A 19,548-nucleotide genomic window follows, 5' to 3' on the forward strand; every position below is an offset into this window, starting at 1 on the left:
TATTAACTTCCACGAGGTCTGTAGTCACATCCTTAGTAAACCTTCGACAACATTTCCACAACATATGTACATGTACATGTTTAAGGAGCTGGAAAACACAGGTCCATAAGATGAGATAATAGATTCAAATATAACATTATTACGATGAATTTAAACCTGGTAACCTAACTATAAATACCAGGTTGGCTAAACACATCAATAAAATTAAAAGGAAAACATAGCTTGTACTTTTGCTCCTCAAATAATGCGAAATTAATCAGATACAATATGTAACTCTGTATGTGATAAAAAGAAAAAAAATGACAATAATGTGTTGGAGTATTTTTATTTTCATGTTTTTATTCTTCCATAATCCAAAATTTATCGTAACATTAACTATGGTATTCTTAATGCAATATAAATTATATTAATTAGCGATAAAACAGTTAACTACAGTAGCTGTAGTGCACATGATTTCATATCATGGCTCGCTTCTCGTCGTTTTAATGAAAGGGAGTTAACTTAAATTATATTTTGACAAAAGGAAGGAGGGGTTCCAATCCCCTCGTACGAAAATGTCAGTTAATGTTATAGTTATATTTTTTCTTACATTTGATATTTGACTCAAAAAAATGAAATATCCAATTGGAGCTGTTTGTAAGGGCAATCCTCTTTAATCACCGGTTATGATTCGATGTATTACAAAAGCTTGAATCACTTATATAAACCACCTATTAATTGAGCGTGTACGCGACCTTGACGCTCGATGATCAGCTGTAAACAAAACAGTCAACGTTCTGTGATCCACCAGAAAAAAATATCCATGATTCGGGTGACCGTCCCAAGCTTTAGGAAAGTTGGTGACCACAATGATTCTTATACTGTAAGTGTTGACCGCGGTGTTCGTTGAGGCCACTTTTTCGTCTCTCTTTTCCAGGAATACATATTACTTTTGGATGACTCGAGTGGTACGGAGGCCTTATCCTGTTACAGTTACATGTACAACAATCCGCAATCGTTCTGTGTTCTCGCGGACGGAAGAGGACTGTCTGCAAAACTAGTTGTTATCAGGGATATGTTTGCTTTTGAGTTTTACTTTCGCTTTAATGAAATAAATGACCGATAACAAACCATTATTTATACATGAGACATGGTACAAAGAAAGACACGCCCCCATAAATATACATGTATATATATTATATAAAATCCACCATTACCACCAAACGCCTAACTCCTGTTATATAAAATCCACCATTACCACCAAATGCCTAACTCCTGTTATATAAAATCCACCATTACCACCAAACGCCTAACTCCTGTTATATAAAATCCACATTTACCACCAAACTCCCATTTCCAGGCATTCAAGACACGCCTATAGCTAACTCCTGTTATATAAAATCCACCATTTCCACCAAACGCCTAACTCCTGTCAACAGCAACATTTTAACTGGACAGTCGACATAAGTTAACAACATTTTAACTGGACAGTCGACATAAGTTAACAACATTTTAACTGGACAGTCGACATATAAGTTAACAACATTTTAACTGGACAGTCAACATAAGTTAACAACATTTTAACTGGACAGTCAACATAAGTTAACAACATTTTAACTGGACAGTCAACATAAGTTGCAACGTGACTTGACATCCGGAAGGTGATGTTAAAAGCTTGGATTCTCAAATTGTAAAATTCTACTTAAAAAAATGTTCAATACAAAATAATAATAAAGATGGACTGGCACTCACCAGATAATCTCTGTGGTTTACAAAATAATCATTCATGTACAGACATTCACCAGATAATCTCTGTGACTTCATTATACAATCATTATTTTCTGTTCTGTAATTATAGGTCTTTAATGTTGAAGTCTGTGCTGCCGGGCGGTTGACTAATGTGGAAAAGCGGTACTCGGAGTTTGAAGATTTCCACAAACAGGTTTATTTTCTAAATGTTTATATCATCCCCAAAATTCATTGTATATAATTGAAATATATATGATATACAAATTGTAATTAAGTTTTTAAAAAAAACAATACATTTACATGCATATAAAATAATATTTCTTAAACGATTGAAGAATTGTAATATAAGTGTTCTGGTTGACACATCCATGCTCAGGTGTGTATGAATGGACTTTTAAAAATCTTAATGATGAAAAAGTCATCATAATCTTTGTATAAAATTTAAAATACCATGTACAACTGTACATGCATATATGTCTTTAATAACAATTACAAAATCTAGTCCGGTATATAATTAACAATGGAAATATTCAATGCAGTGAATTAAATTAAAGGAAAATCCTTTTGACACATTGTGAGATCTGCTTTCATTACTCAAAAGTTCTTTGAGATAAAAAATATTGAAAAAAGCAAACAACCTTTCATGAAGGGCGAGGTTGGTACATGTATACAGAAGAATTTTCTGAAGATATGATCCTTCACAGTAATATACAGGTCACTGTAGCTCTGTTTTTATTAGCCCACCATCATCAGATGGTGGGCTATTCAAATCGCCCTGCGTCCGTGGTCCGTGGTCCGTCCGTCCGTCCCTCCGTCCCTCCGTCCGTAAACAATTCTTGTTATCGCTATTTCTCAGAAAGTACTGAAGGGATCTTTCTCAAATTTCATATTTAGGTTCCCCTTGGTGCCTAGTTATGCATATTGCATTTTGAGACCAATCTGAAAACAACATGGCCGACAGGCAGCCATCTTGGATTTTGACAATTGAAGTTTGTTATCGCTATTTCTCAGAAACTAATGAGGAGATCTTTCTGAAATTTCATATGTAGGTTTCCCTTGGTGCCTAGTTATGCATATTGCATTTTGAGACCAATCTGAAAACAACATGGCCGACAGGCAGCCATCTTGGATTTTGACAATTGAAGTTTGTTATCGCTATTTCTCAGAAACTAATATGGGGATCTTTCTGAAATTTCATATTTAGGTCCCACTCAGTGCCTATTTATGCATGTTGCATTTTGAGACTAATCGGAAAACAACATGGCCGACAGGCAGCCATCTTGTATTTTGACAATTATAGTTTGTTATCGCTATTTCTCAGAAACGAATGATGGGGATCTTTCTGAAATTTCATATGTAGGTTTCCCTCGGTGCCTAGTTATGCATATTGCATTTTGAGACCAATTGGAAAACAACATGGCCGACAGGCAGCCATCTTGGATTTTGACAATTATAGTTTGTTATCACTATTTCTCAGAAACTTATGAAGGGATCTTTCTGAAATTTCATATGTAGGTTCCCCTCTATGCCTAGTTATGCATATCCATTTTGAGACTATTCAGAAAACAACATGGCCGACAGGCAGTCATCTTGGATTTTGACAATTGAAGTTTGTTATCGCTATTTCTAAGAAAGCACTGAAGGGATCTTTCTGAAATTTCATATCAAGGTTCCTCTTGGTGCCTAGTTATGCATATTGCATTTTGAGACCAATTGGAAAACAACATGGCCGACAGGCAGCCATCTTGGATTTTGACAATTGAAGTTTGTTATCGCTATTTCTCAGAAACTTATGAAGGGATCTTTCTCAAATTTCATATAAAGGTTCCTCTTGGTGCCTAGTTATGCATATTGCGTTTTGAGACCAATGTGAAAACAACATGGCCGACAGGCAGCCATCTTGGATTTTGACGATTGAAGTTTGTTATCACTATTTCTCAGAAACTTATGAAGGGATCTTTCTGAAATTTCATATGTAGGTTTCCCTCGGTGCCTAGTTATGCATATTGCATTTTGAGACTTATCTGAAAACAACATGGCCGACAGGCAGCCATCTTGGATTTTGACAATTGAAGTTTGTTATCGCTATTTCTCAGAAATTGCTGAAAGGATCTTTCTGAATTTCATTTGTAGGTTGCCCTCTGTGTCTAGTTATGCATATTGGATTTTGAGACCAGTCAGAAAACAACCTGGCTGACAGGCAGCCATCTTGTATTTTGAAAATTGAAGTTTGTTATCACTATTGTACAGAAGGTACTGAAGGGATTTTTCTCAAATTTCATATGTAGGTTCCCCTTGGTCCCTGGTATTGCATTTTGGGACCAATCGGAAAACAACATGGCCAACAGACAGCCATTATCGCTAAATCTTAAATTTTATATATAGGTTCCCCTTGTTTGAAAAGTACTAGAGGGCTGTTTCTGAATTTACACAGATTAGTAAGATTTAGAAGAAGGGAAAAGTAGAGAAAAGATCAATCTGACATGAAACCTATAAAGATCATTCAATGGTGGGCACCAAGATCCCTCTGGGATATCTTGTTGATAAACTTATAAACAAGCTTAGCTACTGTAATTGTACAGGTTGAATGTAAACATGTATGTCATATATTTTCTTAATTTGATATTTTCTAGCTGAAAAAAATCATCAGAACACCAGAATTTCCTCCAAAAAAGGTGATGAAATGGAATCCTAAGGTCCTAGAACAGAGACGTATCGGCCTTCAGCTATATCTCCAGGTTTGTGTTGTGTTAATGTCCGAGAACAGAGACGTATCGGCCTACAGCTATATCTCTAAGTTTGTGTTGTTACTGTCCTAGAACAAAGACGTATCGGCCTACAGCTATATCTCCAGGTTTGTGTTGTTAATGTCCTAGAACAGAGACGTATCGGCCTTCAGCTATATCTCCAGGTTTGTGTTGTTAATGTCCTAGAACAGAGACGTATCGGCCTACAGCTATATCTCCAGGTTTGTGTTGTTGATGTCCTAGAACAGAGACGTATCAGCCTTCAGCTATATCTCCAGGTTTGTGTTGTTGATGTCCTAGAACAGAGACGTATCAGCCTTCAGCTATATCTCCAGGTTTGGGTTGTGTTAATGTCCTAGAACAGAGACGTATCGGCCTACAGCTATATCACCAGGTTTGTGTTGTATTACTGTCGGAGAACAGAGACGTATTGGCCTACAGCTATATCTCCAGGTTTGTGTTGTTGATGTCCGAGAACAGAGACGTATCGGCCTACAGCTATATCTCCAGGTTTGTGTTGTTGATGTCCTAGAACAGAGACGTATCGGCCTTCAGCTATATCTCCAGGTTTGTGTTGTTAATGTCCTAGAACAGAGATGTATCGGCCTGCAGCTATATCTCTAGGTTTGTGTTGATGATGTCCTAGAACAGAGACGTATCGGCCTTCAGCTATATCTCCAGGTTTGTGTTGTTAATGTCCTAGAACAGAGATGTATCGGCCTTCAGCTATATCTCCAGGTTTGTGTTGTTAATGTCCAAGAACAGAGATGTATCGGCCTTCAGCTATATCTCCAGGTTTGTGTTGTTAATGTCCTAGAACAGAGATGTATCGGCCTTCAGCTATATCTCTAAGTTTGTGTTGTTGATGTCCAAGAACAGAGACGTATCGGCCTTCAGCTATATCTCCAGGTTTGTGTTTTTAATGTCCTAGAACAGAGACGTATCGGCCTACAGCTATATCTCCAGGTTTGTGTTGTGTTAATGTCCTAGAACAGAGACGTATCGGCCTTCAGCTATATCTCCAGGTTTGTGTTGTTAATGTCCTAGAACAGAGACGTATCGGCCTACAGCTATATCTCTAGGTTTGTGTTGTTAATGTCCGAGAACAGAGACGTATCGGCCTTCAGCTATATCTCTAGGTTTGTGTTGTTAATGTCCTAGAACAAAGACGTTTCGGCCTTCAGCTATATCTCCAGGTTTGTGTTGTGATACTGTCCTAGAACAGAGACGTATCGGCCTACAGCTATATCTCCAGGTTTGTGTTGTTAATGTCCTAGAACAGAGACGTATTGGCCTACAGCTATATCTCCAGGTTTGTGTTGTGTTAATGTCGGAGAACACAGACGTATCGGCCTACAGCTATATCTCCAGGTTTGTGTTGTGTTAATGTCCTAGAACAGAGACGTATCGGCCTACAGCTATATCTCCAGGTTTGTGTTGTGTTAATGTCCGAGAACAGAGACGTATCGGCCTACAGCTATATCTCCAGGTTTGTGTTGTGTTAATGTCCTAGAACAGAGACGTATCGGCCTACAGCTATATCTCCAGGTTTGTGTTGTGTTAATGTCCTAGAACAGAGACGTATCGGCCTACAGCTATATCTCCAGGTTTGTGTTGTGTTAATGTCCTAGAACAGAGACGTATCGGCCTACAGCTATATCTCCAGGTTTGTGTTGTTAATGTCCTAGAACAGAGACGTATCGGCCTACAGCTATATCTCCAGGTTTGTGTTGTGTTAATGTCCTAGAACAGAGACGTATCGGCCTACAGCTATATCTCCAGGTTTGTGTTGTTAATGTCCTAGAACAGAGACGTATCGGCCTACAGCTATATCTCCAGGTTTGTGTTGTGTTAATGTCCTAGAACAGAGACGTATCGGCCTACAGCTATATCTCCAGGTTTGTGTTGTGTTAATGTCCTAGAACAGAGACGTATCGGCCTACAGCTATATCTCCAGGTTTGTGTTGTTAATGTCCTAGAACAGAGACGTATCGGCCTACAGCTATATCTCCAGGTTTGTGTTGTGTTACTGTCCTAGAACAGAGACGTATTGGCCTACAGCTATATCTCCAGGTTTGTGTTGTGTTAATGTCCTAGAACAGAGACGTATCGGCCTACAGCTATATCTCCAGGTTTGTGTTGTATTGATGTCCGAGAACAGAGACGTATCGGCCTACAGCTATATCTCCAGGTTTGTGTTGATAATGTTTGAGAACAGAGACGTATCGGCCTACAGCTATATCTCCAGGTTTGTGTTGATAATGTTGAGAACAGAGACGTATCGGCCTACAGCTATATCTCCAGGTTTGGGTTTTAAATGTCCTACTGTCTAGACTGGTTTAATAGAGTGTAGAACATGGTGTTCAGTCCAGACTGGTTTAGCAGTAAGGAATAAGATGCTGTCATTTAACCCTTTCAAGACAACCCTTAGAAACTGAAGTGGACTATGCCATTCATTGATCATGTGAATTCCAACATGGTCAGTAGGGTGAAATAGTTAATATAACAGTTTCCTTTATTTAAAGGCGGATCAAATATAAGTATGGATCATCTATATATATCTGTTTGTATGTTAGTGTCTGGGACAACAAAATATTATCAGAGTGTGTACAATTTAGGTCAAAACTGAGTTTTGTTAAAACTTTTGCTTCCTCAGCTAAACCTAAATCATAATTACTAACTCTAATATAGGGCGTATTTCACTGATAACATTGCTGCTGTTTTATGATAGAACACTTACTTGTTTCAGGGAGTTGTACAGAATGACTATATATCAAAAATTGTACAGAGGTTCCTGTGTATTACACTAGCCAACACCACTAATATGGAGTAAGTATACCAGTATTAAAGATCAATACACTACCACTCTGATACATGATACTTCAGACACAAGAATAATTTTGTGAAATTATTAAATCAGCTTAAGGCTTAAGTCATGACGAATGATTATACTTACATGTACTTAATGATTATACTTACATGTACTTATTGATTATACTTACATGTACTTATTGATTATACTTACATGTACTTATTGATTATACTTACATGTACTTATTGATTATACTTACATGTAGTTATTGATAACTTTTACAGTTACATAGTATGTAAGGTGCTCTCCATCAAAATATATGTAACTTATATTTTTATGCACCTGTGGAAATTTGTCTGGATAGTAATCATGATACAGTGAATTTGTAAGGTGTTACCTATCTGGTATAAACTTTGTCTGGTATAAACTTTGTCTGGTATAAACTTTGTCTGGTATAAACTTTGTCTGGTATAAACTTTGTCTGGTATAACTTTGTCTGGTATAAACTTTGTCTGGTATAAACTTTGTCTGGTATAAACTTTGTCTGGTATAAACTTTGTCTGGAAACTTTGTCTGGTATAAACTTTGTCTGGTATAAACTTTGTCTGGTATAAACTTTGTCTGGTATAAACTTTGTCTGGATAAACTTTGTCTGGTATAAACTTTGTCTGGTATAAACTTTGTCTGGTATAAACTTTGTCTCAGTGAATTTGTGAGGTATTCTCTGTCTGGTATAAACTTTGTCTGGTATAAACTTTGTCTGGTATAAACTTTGTCGGGTATAAACTTTGTCTGGTATAAACTTTGTCTCAGTGAATTTGTGAGGTATTCTCTGTCTGGTATAAACTTTGTCTGGTATAAACATTGTCTGGTTTAAACTTTGTCTGGTTTAAACTTTGTCTGGTATAAACTTTGTCTCAGTGAATGTGTAAGGTATTATCTGTCTGGTATAAACTTTGTCTGGTATAAACTTTGTCTGGTATAAACTTTGTCTCAATGAATTTGTAAGGTATTATCTGTCTGGTATAAACTTTGTCTGATATAAACTTTGTCTGGTATAAACTTTGTCTCAATGAATTTGTAAGGTATTCTCTGTCTGGTATAAACTTTGTCTGGTATAAACTTTGTCTGGTTTAAACTTTGTCTCAATGAATTTGTAAGGTATTATTTGTCTGGTATAAACTTTGTCGGGTATAAACTTTGTCTGGTTTAAACTTTGTCTCAATGAATTTGTAAGGTGTTACCTATCTTGTATAAACTTTGTCTGGTATAAACTTTGTCTGGTATCAACTTTGTCTTGGTGAATTGAATAATCCAGAAGATATCCTTAGGGTATAAAATTAAAATGATGTTATGATTGGCAATTAAGATTTATCAGTGAAGCTTTTACATCTGTTAATTAGTCCCCTGCCGTTTGAAAAACGGGGGGACTTTAGGTTTACCCTCCGTCGTCCGTCCTTCTGTTCGTCCATCTGTCTGTCTGTCTGTCATGCAACAGTTGTCCGGACAACTCCATCTAAAGTACTACTCCGATCTTAACGAAACTTGGTACATGTGAAAACACATGTCATTGTGTAGTTGTTTTATCCGATTTACATGATCAGTATAACATGTAGTTGTGTATCCCACATTTTTTTTTCAAAATGGCTGCCGGCTTCTCATTGGTTGAGGCATGTCCGGACTACTCCTCCTAAAGTACTACTCCAATTATAATGAAACTTGGTATACAAGATCAGTATAACATGTAGTTATAAAAATGGGAAATAAATAGGTGCAGTCCTAGCTCAGGCAGGGGACTTTGTATTGCTGTTGCAATACTATCCATCCTTGTTTCCTGTTGGTACTGATATAGTATTCTGTATTGAGAGCCTGTATTGAAACCCTGTATTGAGAGCCAGTGTTGAGAGCCTGTATTGAGAGCCTGTATTGAGAGCCAGTGTTGAGAGCCTGTATTGAGAGCCTGTATTATGATCCTGTATTAAGAGCCTGTATTTAGAGCATGTGTTGAGAGCCTGTATTGAGAGCTAGTGTTAAGAGCCTGTATTGAGAGCCTGTGTTGAGACCCTGTATTGAAACTCTGTATTGAGAGCCTGTGTCTAGACCGTGTTGAGACCCTGTATTGAGACCCTGTATTGAGACCCTGTATTTAGACTCTGTATTGAGAGCCTGTGTCTAGACCATGTGGAGACCCTGTATTGAGACCCTGTGTGGAAAGCTTGTATCGAGATCCTGTATTGAGAGCCTGTATTGAGAGCCTGTATTGAGAGCCTGTATCGAGACCGTGTGGAGACCCTGTATTGAGACCCTGTATTTTGACCCTGTATTGAGAGCCTGTATTGAGACCCTGTATTTAGATCCTGTATTTAATTCCTGTATGTGTAATATTTCCAGGTCACTTACCCATGATGACCAGGAGGTGTCTCTATCTCACCAGCCTATGATTGGATTCCAGCCAGATGCCTTCCTCCTCAACAACAACAAAAGTAGGTTCACTTCGACATTATAAGTGAATACTTACCTCGATACACATGAACAAACAGCAGGACAACTTACATTAATACATAGTCTGAGTGAGCTTGAGAGCAACTTATGTTAGTAGTCTTGAGTGAACTTGAGAACAACTTACATTAGTAGAGTCTGAGTGAGCTTGAGAACAACTTACATTAAAACATGGTCTAAGTGAGCTTGAGAACAACTTACATTAATACATGGTCTAAGTGAGCTTGAGAACAACTTACATTAATAAATGGTCTAAGTGAGCTTGAGAACAACTTACATTAGTTCAGAGTCTGAGTGAGCTTGAGAACAACTTACATTAATACATGGTCTGATTGAGCTTGAGAACAACTTACATTAATACATGGTCTGATTGAGCTTGAGAACAACTTACATTAATACATGGTCTAAGTGAGCTTGAGAACAACTTACATTAATACATGGTCTAAGTGAGCTTGAGAACAACTTACATTAGTTCAGAGTCTGAGTGAGCTTGAGAACAACTTACATTTATACATGGTCTGAGTGAGCTTGAGAACAACTTACATTAATACATGGTCTAAGTGAGCTTGAGAACAACTTACATTAATACATGGTCTAAGTGAGCTTGAGAACAACTTACATTAATACATGGTCTAAGTGAGCTTGAGAACAACTTACATTAATACATGGTCTAAGTGAGCTTGAGAACATCTTACATTACATTAGTTCAGAGTCTGAGTGAGCTTGAGAACAACTTACATTAATACATGGTCTAATGAGCTTGAGAACAACTTACATTAATACATGGTCTAAGTGAGCTTGAGAACAACTTACATTAGTTCAGAGTCTGAGTGAGCTTGAGAACAACTTACATTAGTTCAGAGTCTGAGTGAGCTTGAGAACAACTTACATTGGTTCAGAGTCTGAGTGAGCTTGAGAACAACTTACATTAGTTCAGAGTCTGATCAGTGAGCTTGAGAACAACTTACATTAGTTCAGAGTCTGAGTGAGCTTGAGAACAACTTACATTAGTTCAGAGTCTGAGTGAGCTTGAGAACTAACATTTATGTAATACATATTCTTGTTCATATCATTAGATGGTGCTGATAACAATCTTGGTGATAATGTTCCCTTTTCCTGCTGAAGATATATTTTTTGTGGTCAGAATCACACTGAACCTGACCTTGGTATTTTTGTGGTCAGAATCACACTGAACCTGACCTTGGTATTTTTGTGGTCAGAATCACACTGAACCTGACCTTGGTATTTTTGTGGTCAGAATCACACTGAACCTGACCTTGGTATTTTTGTGGTCAGAATCACACTGAACCTGACCTTGGTATTTTTGTGGTCAGAATCACACTGAACCTGACCTTGGTATTTTGTCTAAAGATGTTAAAACTTTGCCTGTTACACTTTATTAGGTAGTCTTCGTGACATCATCACCGAGGGAGTACACAGGGGGTTGTATTGTGTCCAGATGGAGGAGCCACGGTAACACGGTCCAAGTCACAGTTTGGACCTACGTCAGCAAGGATGCTGTATTAATCGTGTGTGGACCTACGTCAACAAGGATGTCATATTAATTAGAGTGTGGACGTACGTCAACAAGGATATCGTATTAATTCGAGTGTGGACCTACGTCAACAAATATTTCATATTAATTTGAGTGTGGACGTATGTCAACAAGGATATCGTATTAATTCGAGTGTGGACCTATACGTCAACAAGGATATCATATTAATTCGAGTGTGGACGTACGTCAACAAGATATTGTATTAATTCGAGTGTGGACCTACGTCAACAAGGATATCGTGTCCTGATTGTATTGACAGCTTTCTAATGCTGTTTTTTGTTCATTGTTTTCAATGTGATTCAATTAGATGTGTTCTTTAAGGCTATATGCTACCATACAATTCTGATTTGTGTTACATACAGTTGTCTTCTCTTGGCAAAGATAATGTATATTTGATCAATTACGAGATGAAGTGTTCCACCACCTGACAAATTTATGTTATATTCATTTAATGAGAAACAGGTTGTGTGCTGTTTTTGGGGAATAACTTCCTTCTTCAGATTACATATTACTGTCATTGATGAGATTTTTTGTCCCCTACGGGTGAAACTGGGAGAACTATATATAGGTTTCCTTCCCCGTCCATTGGCCAGTCTGTCCTTCAGTTAGACTGTCCACTCATTTGTTTTTACACTTTTCTCAGCCTTACTTCTAGGTATGTTTGCGAAAGCTGGTATGTAACTTTAGTATGTGTAGCTACATGTACAGATCAAGGTCAAATTTCGGGGGGTTTTCGGGTCAAGGTCAAGGTGACTATAGTTACTTTTATCAGGGGCCGGAAGGATGCATGTATTATTATTGCTTTAGTTATACTTTCAGAATGCTTGTTTCATATAGAATTGTTAATTGACATCTCTGTTTGTGTTCAGAAAATTAATGATTTCAGTTCTAGACATACCTAAAACAGTATGAAATTATTAGTAAATATAGAACAGAAAATATAGTATTGCAAACAACCCCCAGTGATTGGACAAATACTGTCTTAGTGCCGACTATTGATGGGACAAATACTGCCTGGTGCTGACTAGTGATTGGACAAATACTGCCTGGTGCTGACTAGTGATTGGACAAATACTGCCTTGGTACCAACTTCATATTTCTGTGAACGTTGTTTCTAGTCAAACTTCCAGATTGATGGTTATAGTTTCTTTTTACAATGCTTGTGTGATCTTAAAAAGTATAATAGTATGTGTTTTTTAAAGCATACAATTGCACTACTGTTCAAAAATGTCAAAGTCAGTTATAATTTACCTAGTACATAAAAGATACTTTCTTATAGTCACTGAAATATGAATATCTTATTCCGTTTTTATGACAATCTAGTCTAATGTCTAATTCCTATATATACATGTAATTGTATTCCGATGTATTACTTACATTGAATTATTTATAACTTACATGTACTGATATAATTACCAATGAATTACAACCAAATTTCAAAAAGAGACCACCACAATTGACCTATTAACCCGTCTACCCTTCAAATAATATAAGGATTTGTCCACTTTTAAGGACAAATTAAAAGAGTCTGTCAAAATAACAGAATAGACACCATCATATTCTCACCCCATAAGCATGTTAACATTTAAATTTTAAATTTGTTATGAGATCTCAATTGATAGACAATCTTCAAATGTGATAGGTGTTTGTTTAATACAGGTTTAAATATACATTGTATGTAAATACATTATATACTTACATTGGATTATCTACATTTAAATTAAATACCTTAAACAGGGATATAGTGTCTCACAGGCTGATGATCTAGTGATGCTCAATATACAAATGTTCCCGTTTACAATTAAGTTACATAGTATTTGTACTAGATAGATTAAATATTAATTAGATTATGATTTGTATTTGAATGATGTAAGGAGTAATTATGTATTACATGTATAATGTGTACACTTTGTACGATGTAAGATGTACTGTATTATATGACTTTTTCACCATACACTGATCATGATCGGGAATGTATTAATTATGCCATATTTCACTGACATATTTTACTGTTCAATATCCAATTCCCTTTTTTCACTCTGGTACATCACACAGAGTAATGTATCAAATACATGTAAATCACATTTTGCATAATCTATACACACTACGGAACGATATGATGTATTAAATACGTCACGTTTCAGAGTTGCAATATAATAATGATAATGTATTTATCCGCTGTATTTGATCAGCTAGTGCAATCAATATTACTGACATTTTAAATTACTAAGTGAAAAGGACAATACTTATATAATTACTTATAATTAGTATATATAATATCATTCACACTCACAATACCACATTAATACTTACATGGTATTTTTAATACCATTGACACTCAGAATACCACAATACTTGCCAGGTATTTATACCATTGACACTCAGAATACCACAATACTTACCAGGTATTTATACTATCATTGACACTCAGAATACCACAATACTTACCTGGTATTTATACTATCATTGACACTCAGAATACCACAATACTTACCTGGTATTTATACTATCATTGACACTCAGAATACCACAATACTTACATGTACCTGGTATTTATAATATCATTGACACTCAGAATACCACAATACTTAACTGGTATTTATATCATTGACACTCAGAATACCACAATACTTACCTGGTATTTATACTATCATTGACACTCAGAATACCACAATACTTACCAGGTATTTATAATACCATTGATACTCAGAATACCACAATACTTATAATTACCAGGTATTTATAATACCATTGACACTCAGAATACCACAATACTTACCTGGTATTTATAATATCATTGACACTCAGAATACCACAATACTTACCTGGTATTTATACTATCATTGACACTCAGAATACCACAATACTTACCAGGTATTTATACTATCATTGACACTCAGAATACCACAATACTTGCCAGGTATTTATACCATTGACACTCAGAATACCACAATACTTACCAGGTATTTATACCATTGACACTCAGAATACCACAATACTTACCTGGTATTTATAATATCATTGACACTCAGAATACCACAATACTTACCTGGTATTTATACTATCATTGACACTCAGAATACCACAATACTTACCAGGTATTTATACTATCATTGACACTCAGAATACCACAATACTTACCAGGTAATCATACAATTGACACTCAGAATACCACAATACCTACCTGGTATTTATAATACCATTGGCACTCAGAATAACACAACACTAACCTGTAATTTATAATACCATTGACACTCAGAATACCACAATACTTACCAGGTATTTATAATACCATTGACACTCAGAATGCCACAATACTTACCAGATATTTATAATACCATTGACACTCAGAATACCACAATACTTACCAGGTATTTATAATACCATTGACACTCAGAATACCACAATACCTACCTGGTATTTATATCATTGACACTCAGAATACCACAATACTTACCAGGTATTTATAATACCATTGACACTCAGAATACCACTCTTTGATAATATTATGTACTCTTTGTTCACTAATCTTCTTACTTTTTGTAACATAGGATAACACACAATACCAGTTTGTCCCAGATACCTTTGTGTATCTCTTTGTCACGTGGCCAATATTAAACTACATGCGAAATCTGAGAATTGATGTCGAATGTTATAAATGAAAAGTAATGTCTTCATTTTTAAGATTGTTAAAATTTTACCTGAATAAATATGAAACGTATTTTTTCCGACTCGCCTTTTTGATGAAATTGTTCAATTTCCAGGTGTTACTTACTAATTCATTTCTGGGATAAGTTTGCCTCTGCTCATGAGCTGGAGATTGACTGGTTACATTATATACAATATAGTCAAGTGAATTAGTAATCAATATCATTTCCCTCTATACACGACACTACTGGGTCAATAACATTTCCCTCTATACACGACACTACTGGGTCAATAACATTTCCCTCTATACACGACACTACTGGGTCAATAACATTTCCCTCTATACACGACACTACTGGGTCAATAACATTTCCCTCTATACACGACACTACTGGGTCAATAACATTTCCCTCTATACACGACACTACTGGGTCAATAACATTTCCCTCTATACACGACATTACTGGGTCAATAACATTTCCCTCTATACATGACACTACTGGGTCAATAACATTTCCCTCTATACATTACACTACTGGGTCAATAACATTTCCCTCTATACACGACATTACTGGGTCAATAACATTTCCCTCTATACATGACACTACTGGGTCAATAACATTTCCCTCTATACATAACACTACTGGGTCAATAACATGTCCCTCTATACATAACACTACTGGGTCAATAACATTTCCCTCTATACATGACACTACTGGGTCAATAACATTTCCCTCTATACATGACACTACTGGGTCAATAACATTTCCCTCTATATACGACACTACTGGGTCAATAACATTTCCCTCTATACACGACACTACTGGGTCAATAACATTTCCCTCTATACATTCACTACTGGGTCAATAACATTTCCCTCTATACACGACATTACTGGTTTAATAACATTTCCCTCTATACATGACACTACTGAGTCAATAACATTTCCCTCTATACACGACACTACTGGGTCAATAACATTTCCCTCTATACATGACACTACTGGGTCAATAACATTTCCCTCTATACACGACACTACTGGGTCAATAACATTTCCCTCTATACATGACACTACTGAGTCAATAACATTTCCCTCTATACACAACACTACTGGGTCAATAACATTTCCCTCTATACATGACACTACTGGGTTAATAGCATTTCCCTCTATACACGACACTACTGGGTCAATAACATTTCCCTCTATACACGATACTACTGAGTTAATAACATTTCCCTCTATACAAGACACTACTGGGTCAATAATGTTTCCTTCTATACATAACACTACTGGGTCAATAACATTTCCCTCTATACATTACACTACTGAGTTAATAACATTTCAATCTATACACGACACTACTGGGTCAATAACATTTCCCTCTATACACGACATTACTGGGTCAATAACATTTCCCTCTATACATGACACTACTGGGTTAATAACATTTCCCTCTATACACGACACTACTGGGTCAATAACATTTCCCTCTATACATAACACTACTGGGTCAATAACATTTCCCTCTATACACGACACTACTTGGTCAATAACATTTCCCTCTATACATGACACTACTGGGTCAATAACATTTCCCTCTATATACGACATTACTGGGTCAATAACATTTCCCTCTATACACGACACTACTGGGTTAATAACATTTCCCTCTATATACGACATTACTGGGTCAATAACATTTCCCTCTATACACGACACTACTGGGTCAATAACATTTCCCTCTATACACGACACTACTGCGTCAATAACATTTCCCTCTATACACGACACTACTGGGTCAGTAACATTTCCCTCTATACACGACACTACTGGGTTAATAACATTTCCCTCTATACACAACACTACTGGGTCAATAACATTTCCCTCTATACACGACACTACTGGGTTAATAACATTTCCCTCTCTACATGACACTACTGGGTCAATAACATTTCCCTCTATACACGACATTACTGGGGCAATAGCTTTTCCCTCTCTACATGACACTACTGGGTCAAAACATTTCCCCCTATACATGACACTACTGGGTCGGTAACATTTCCCCCTATACATGACACTACTGGGTCGGTAACATTTCCCTCTATGCACGACACTACTGGGTCGGTAACATTTCCCTCTATACACGACACTACTGGGTCAATAACATTTCCCTCTATACACGACACTACTGGGTCAATAACATTTCCCTCTATGCACGACATTACTGGGTCAATAACATTTTCCTCTATACATTACACTACTGGGTCAATAACATTTCCCTCTATACATTACACTACTGGGTCAATAACATTTCCCTCTATGCACGACATTACTGGGTCAATAACATTTCCCTCTATACACGACACTACTGGCTCAATAACATTTCCCTCTACACGACACTACTGGGTCAATAACATTTCCCTCTATACACGACATGACTGGGTCAATAACATTTCCCTCTATACACGACACTACTGGGTCAATAACATTTCCCTCTACACGACACTACTGGGTCAATAACATTTCCCTCTATACACGACATGACTGGGTCAATAACATTTCCCTCTATACACGACACTACTGGGTCAATAACATGTCCCTCTCTACATGACACTACTGGGTCAATAACATTTCCCTCTATGCACGACATTACTGGGTCAATAACATTTCCCTCTATACTCGACATTACTGGGTCAATATCATTTCCCTCTATACATGACACTACTGGGTCAATAACATTTCCCTCTATACACGACACTACTGGGTCAATAACATTTTCCTCTATACATTACACTACTGGGTCAATAACATTTCCCTCTATACATGACACTACTGGGTCAATAACATTTCCCTCTATACACGACACCACTGGGTCAGTAACATTTCCCTCTATGCACGACACTACTGGGTCAATAACGTTTCCCTCTATACAGGACACTACTGGGTCAATAACATTTCCCTCTATACACGACACTACTGGGTCAATAACATTTCCCTCTATACACGACACTACTGGGTCAATAACATTTCCCTCTATACACGACACTACTGGGTCAATAACATTTCCCTCTATACATTACACTACTGGGTCAGTAACATTTCCCTCTACACGACACTACTGGGTCAATAACATTTCCCTCTATACATTACACTACTGGGTCAATAACATTTCCCTCTATACACGACACTACTGGGTCAATAACATTTCCCTCTATACACGACACTACTGGGTCAATAACATTTCCCTCTATACATAACACTACTGGGTCAATAACATTTCCCTCTATACACGACACTACTGGGTCAATAACATTTCCCTCTATACACGACACTACTGGGTCAATAACATTTCCCTCTATACACGACACTACTGGGTCAATAAAATTTCCCTCTATACACGACACTACTGGGTCAGTAACATTTCCCTCTACACGACACTACTGGGTCAATAACATTTCCCTCTATACATTACACTACTGGGTCAATGGGTCAATAACATTTCCCTCTATACATAACACTACTGGGTCAATAACATTTCCCTCTATACATAACAATACTGGGTCAATAACATGTCCCTCTATACACGACACTACTGGGTCAATAACATTTCCCTCTATACACGACACTACTGGGTCAATAACATTTCCCTCTATACATTACACTACTGAGTCAATAACATTTCCCTCTCTACATGACACTACTGGGTCAATAACATTTCCCTCTATACATAACACTACTGGGTCAATAACATTTCCCTCTATACACAACACTACTGGGTCAATAACATTTCCCTCTATACACGACACTACTGGGTCAATAACATTTCCCTCTATACACGACACTACTGGGTCAATAACATTTCCCTCTATACACGACATTACTGGGTCAATAACATTTCCCTCTATACATGACACTACTGGGTCAATAACATTTCCCTCTATGCACGACATTACTGGGTCAATAACATTTCCCTCTATACATGACACTACTGGGTCAATAACATTTCCCTCTATACACGACATTACTGGGTCAATAACATTTCCCTCTATACATGACACTACTGGGTCAATAACATTTCCCTCTATACATAACACTACTAGGTCAATAACATGTCCCTCTATACACGACACTACTGGGTCAATAACATTTCCCTCTATGCACGACATTACTGGGTCAATAACATTTCCCTCTATGCACGACATTACTGGGTCAATAACATTTCCCTCTATACATGACACTACTGGGTCAATAACATTTCCCTCTATACACGACACTACTGGGTCAATAACATTTCCCTCTCTACATGACACTACTGGGTCAATAACATTTCCCTCTAAACACGACATTACTAGGTCAATAACATTTCCCTCTATACATGACACTACTGGGTCAATAACATTTCCCTCTATACATGACACTACTGGGTCAATAACATTTCCCTCTATACACGACACCACTGGGTCAATAACATTTCCCTCTATACACGACACTACTGGGTCAATAACGTTTCCCTCTATACAGGACACTACTGGGTCAATAACATTTCCCTCTATACACG

The 19,548-nt window shown here is 37.0% G+C and overlaps 1 protein-coding gene across 3 annotated transcripts; it reads left to right on the forward strand.

Annotated features, from left to right (window-relative positions):
• Window positions 1-749: 749 nt before the first annotated feature.
• LOC117334677 (sorting nexin-24-like) lies at window positions 750-15,063 on the forward strand. Of its 3 annotated transcripts, none has more exons than XR_004534210.1 (7): window positions 750-862; window positions 1,838-1,921; window positions 4,362-4,466; window positions 7,225-7,304; window positions 9,679-9,770; window positions 11,190-14,485; window positions 14,621-15,063. XR_004534210.1 is itself a non-coding variant. In XM_033894434.1 (6 exons), exons 1-6 carry the CDS (start codon window positions 803-805, stop codon window positions 11,261-11,263), a joined length of 495 nt encoding a protein of 164 aa, XP_033750325.1. In that variant the 5' UTR covers window positions 750-802; the 3' UTR covers window positions 11,264-15,063. The 3 variants fall into 3 exon arrangements, 1 of the variants encoding a protein (XP_033750325.1); XR_004534209.1 differs by having other exon boundaries at window positions 11,190-13,979; window positions 14,078-15,063; XM_033894434.1 differs by having other exon boundaries at window positions 11,190-15,063.
• The last annotated feature ends 4,485 nt before the right edge of the window (window positions 15,064-19,548 follow it).

Source organism: Pecten maximus, chromosome 9 (genome assembly GCF_902652985.1).
Source record: "Pecten maximus chromosome 9, xPecMax1.1, whole genome shotgun sequence".
Lineage (NCBI taxonomy): Eukaryota > Metazoa > Mollusca > Bivalvia > Pectinida > Pectinidae > Pecten > Pecten maximus.

Excerpts from the sequence above, each read along its gene's own strand:
- LOC117334677 (XM_033894434.1), top strand. The coding sequence starts at position 803 with ATGATTCGGGTGACCGTCCCAAGCTTTAGGAAAGTTGGTGACCACAAT. Across the intron at positions 4,467-7,224 it reads GCCTTCAGCTATATCTCCAG|GGAGTTGTACAGAATGACTA; the intron begins GTTTGTGTTGTG and ends TACTTGTTTCAG. Across the intron at positions 7,305-9,678 it reads GCCAACACCACTAATATGGA|GTCACTTACCCATGATGACC; the intron begins GTAAGTATACCA and ends TAATATTTCCAG.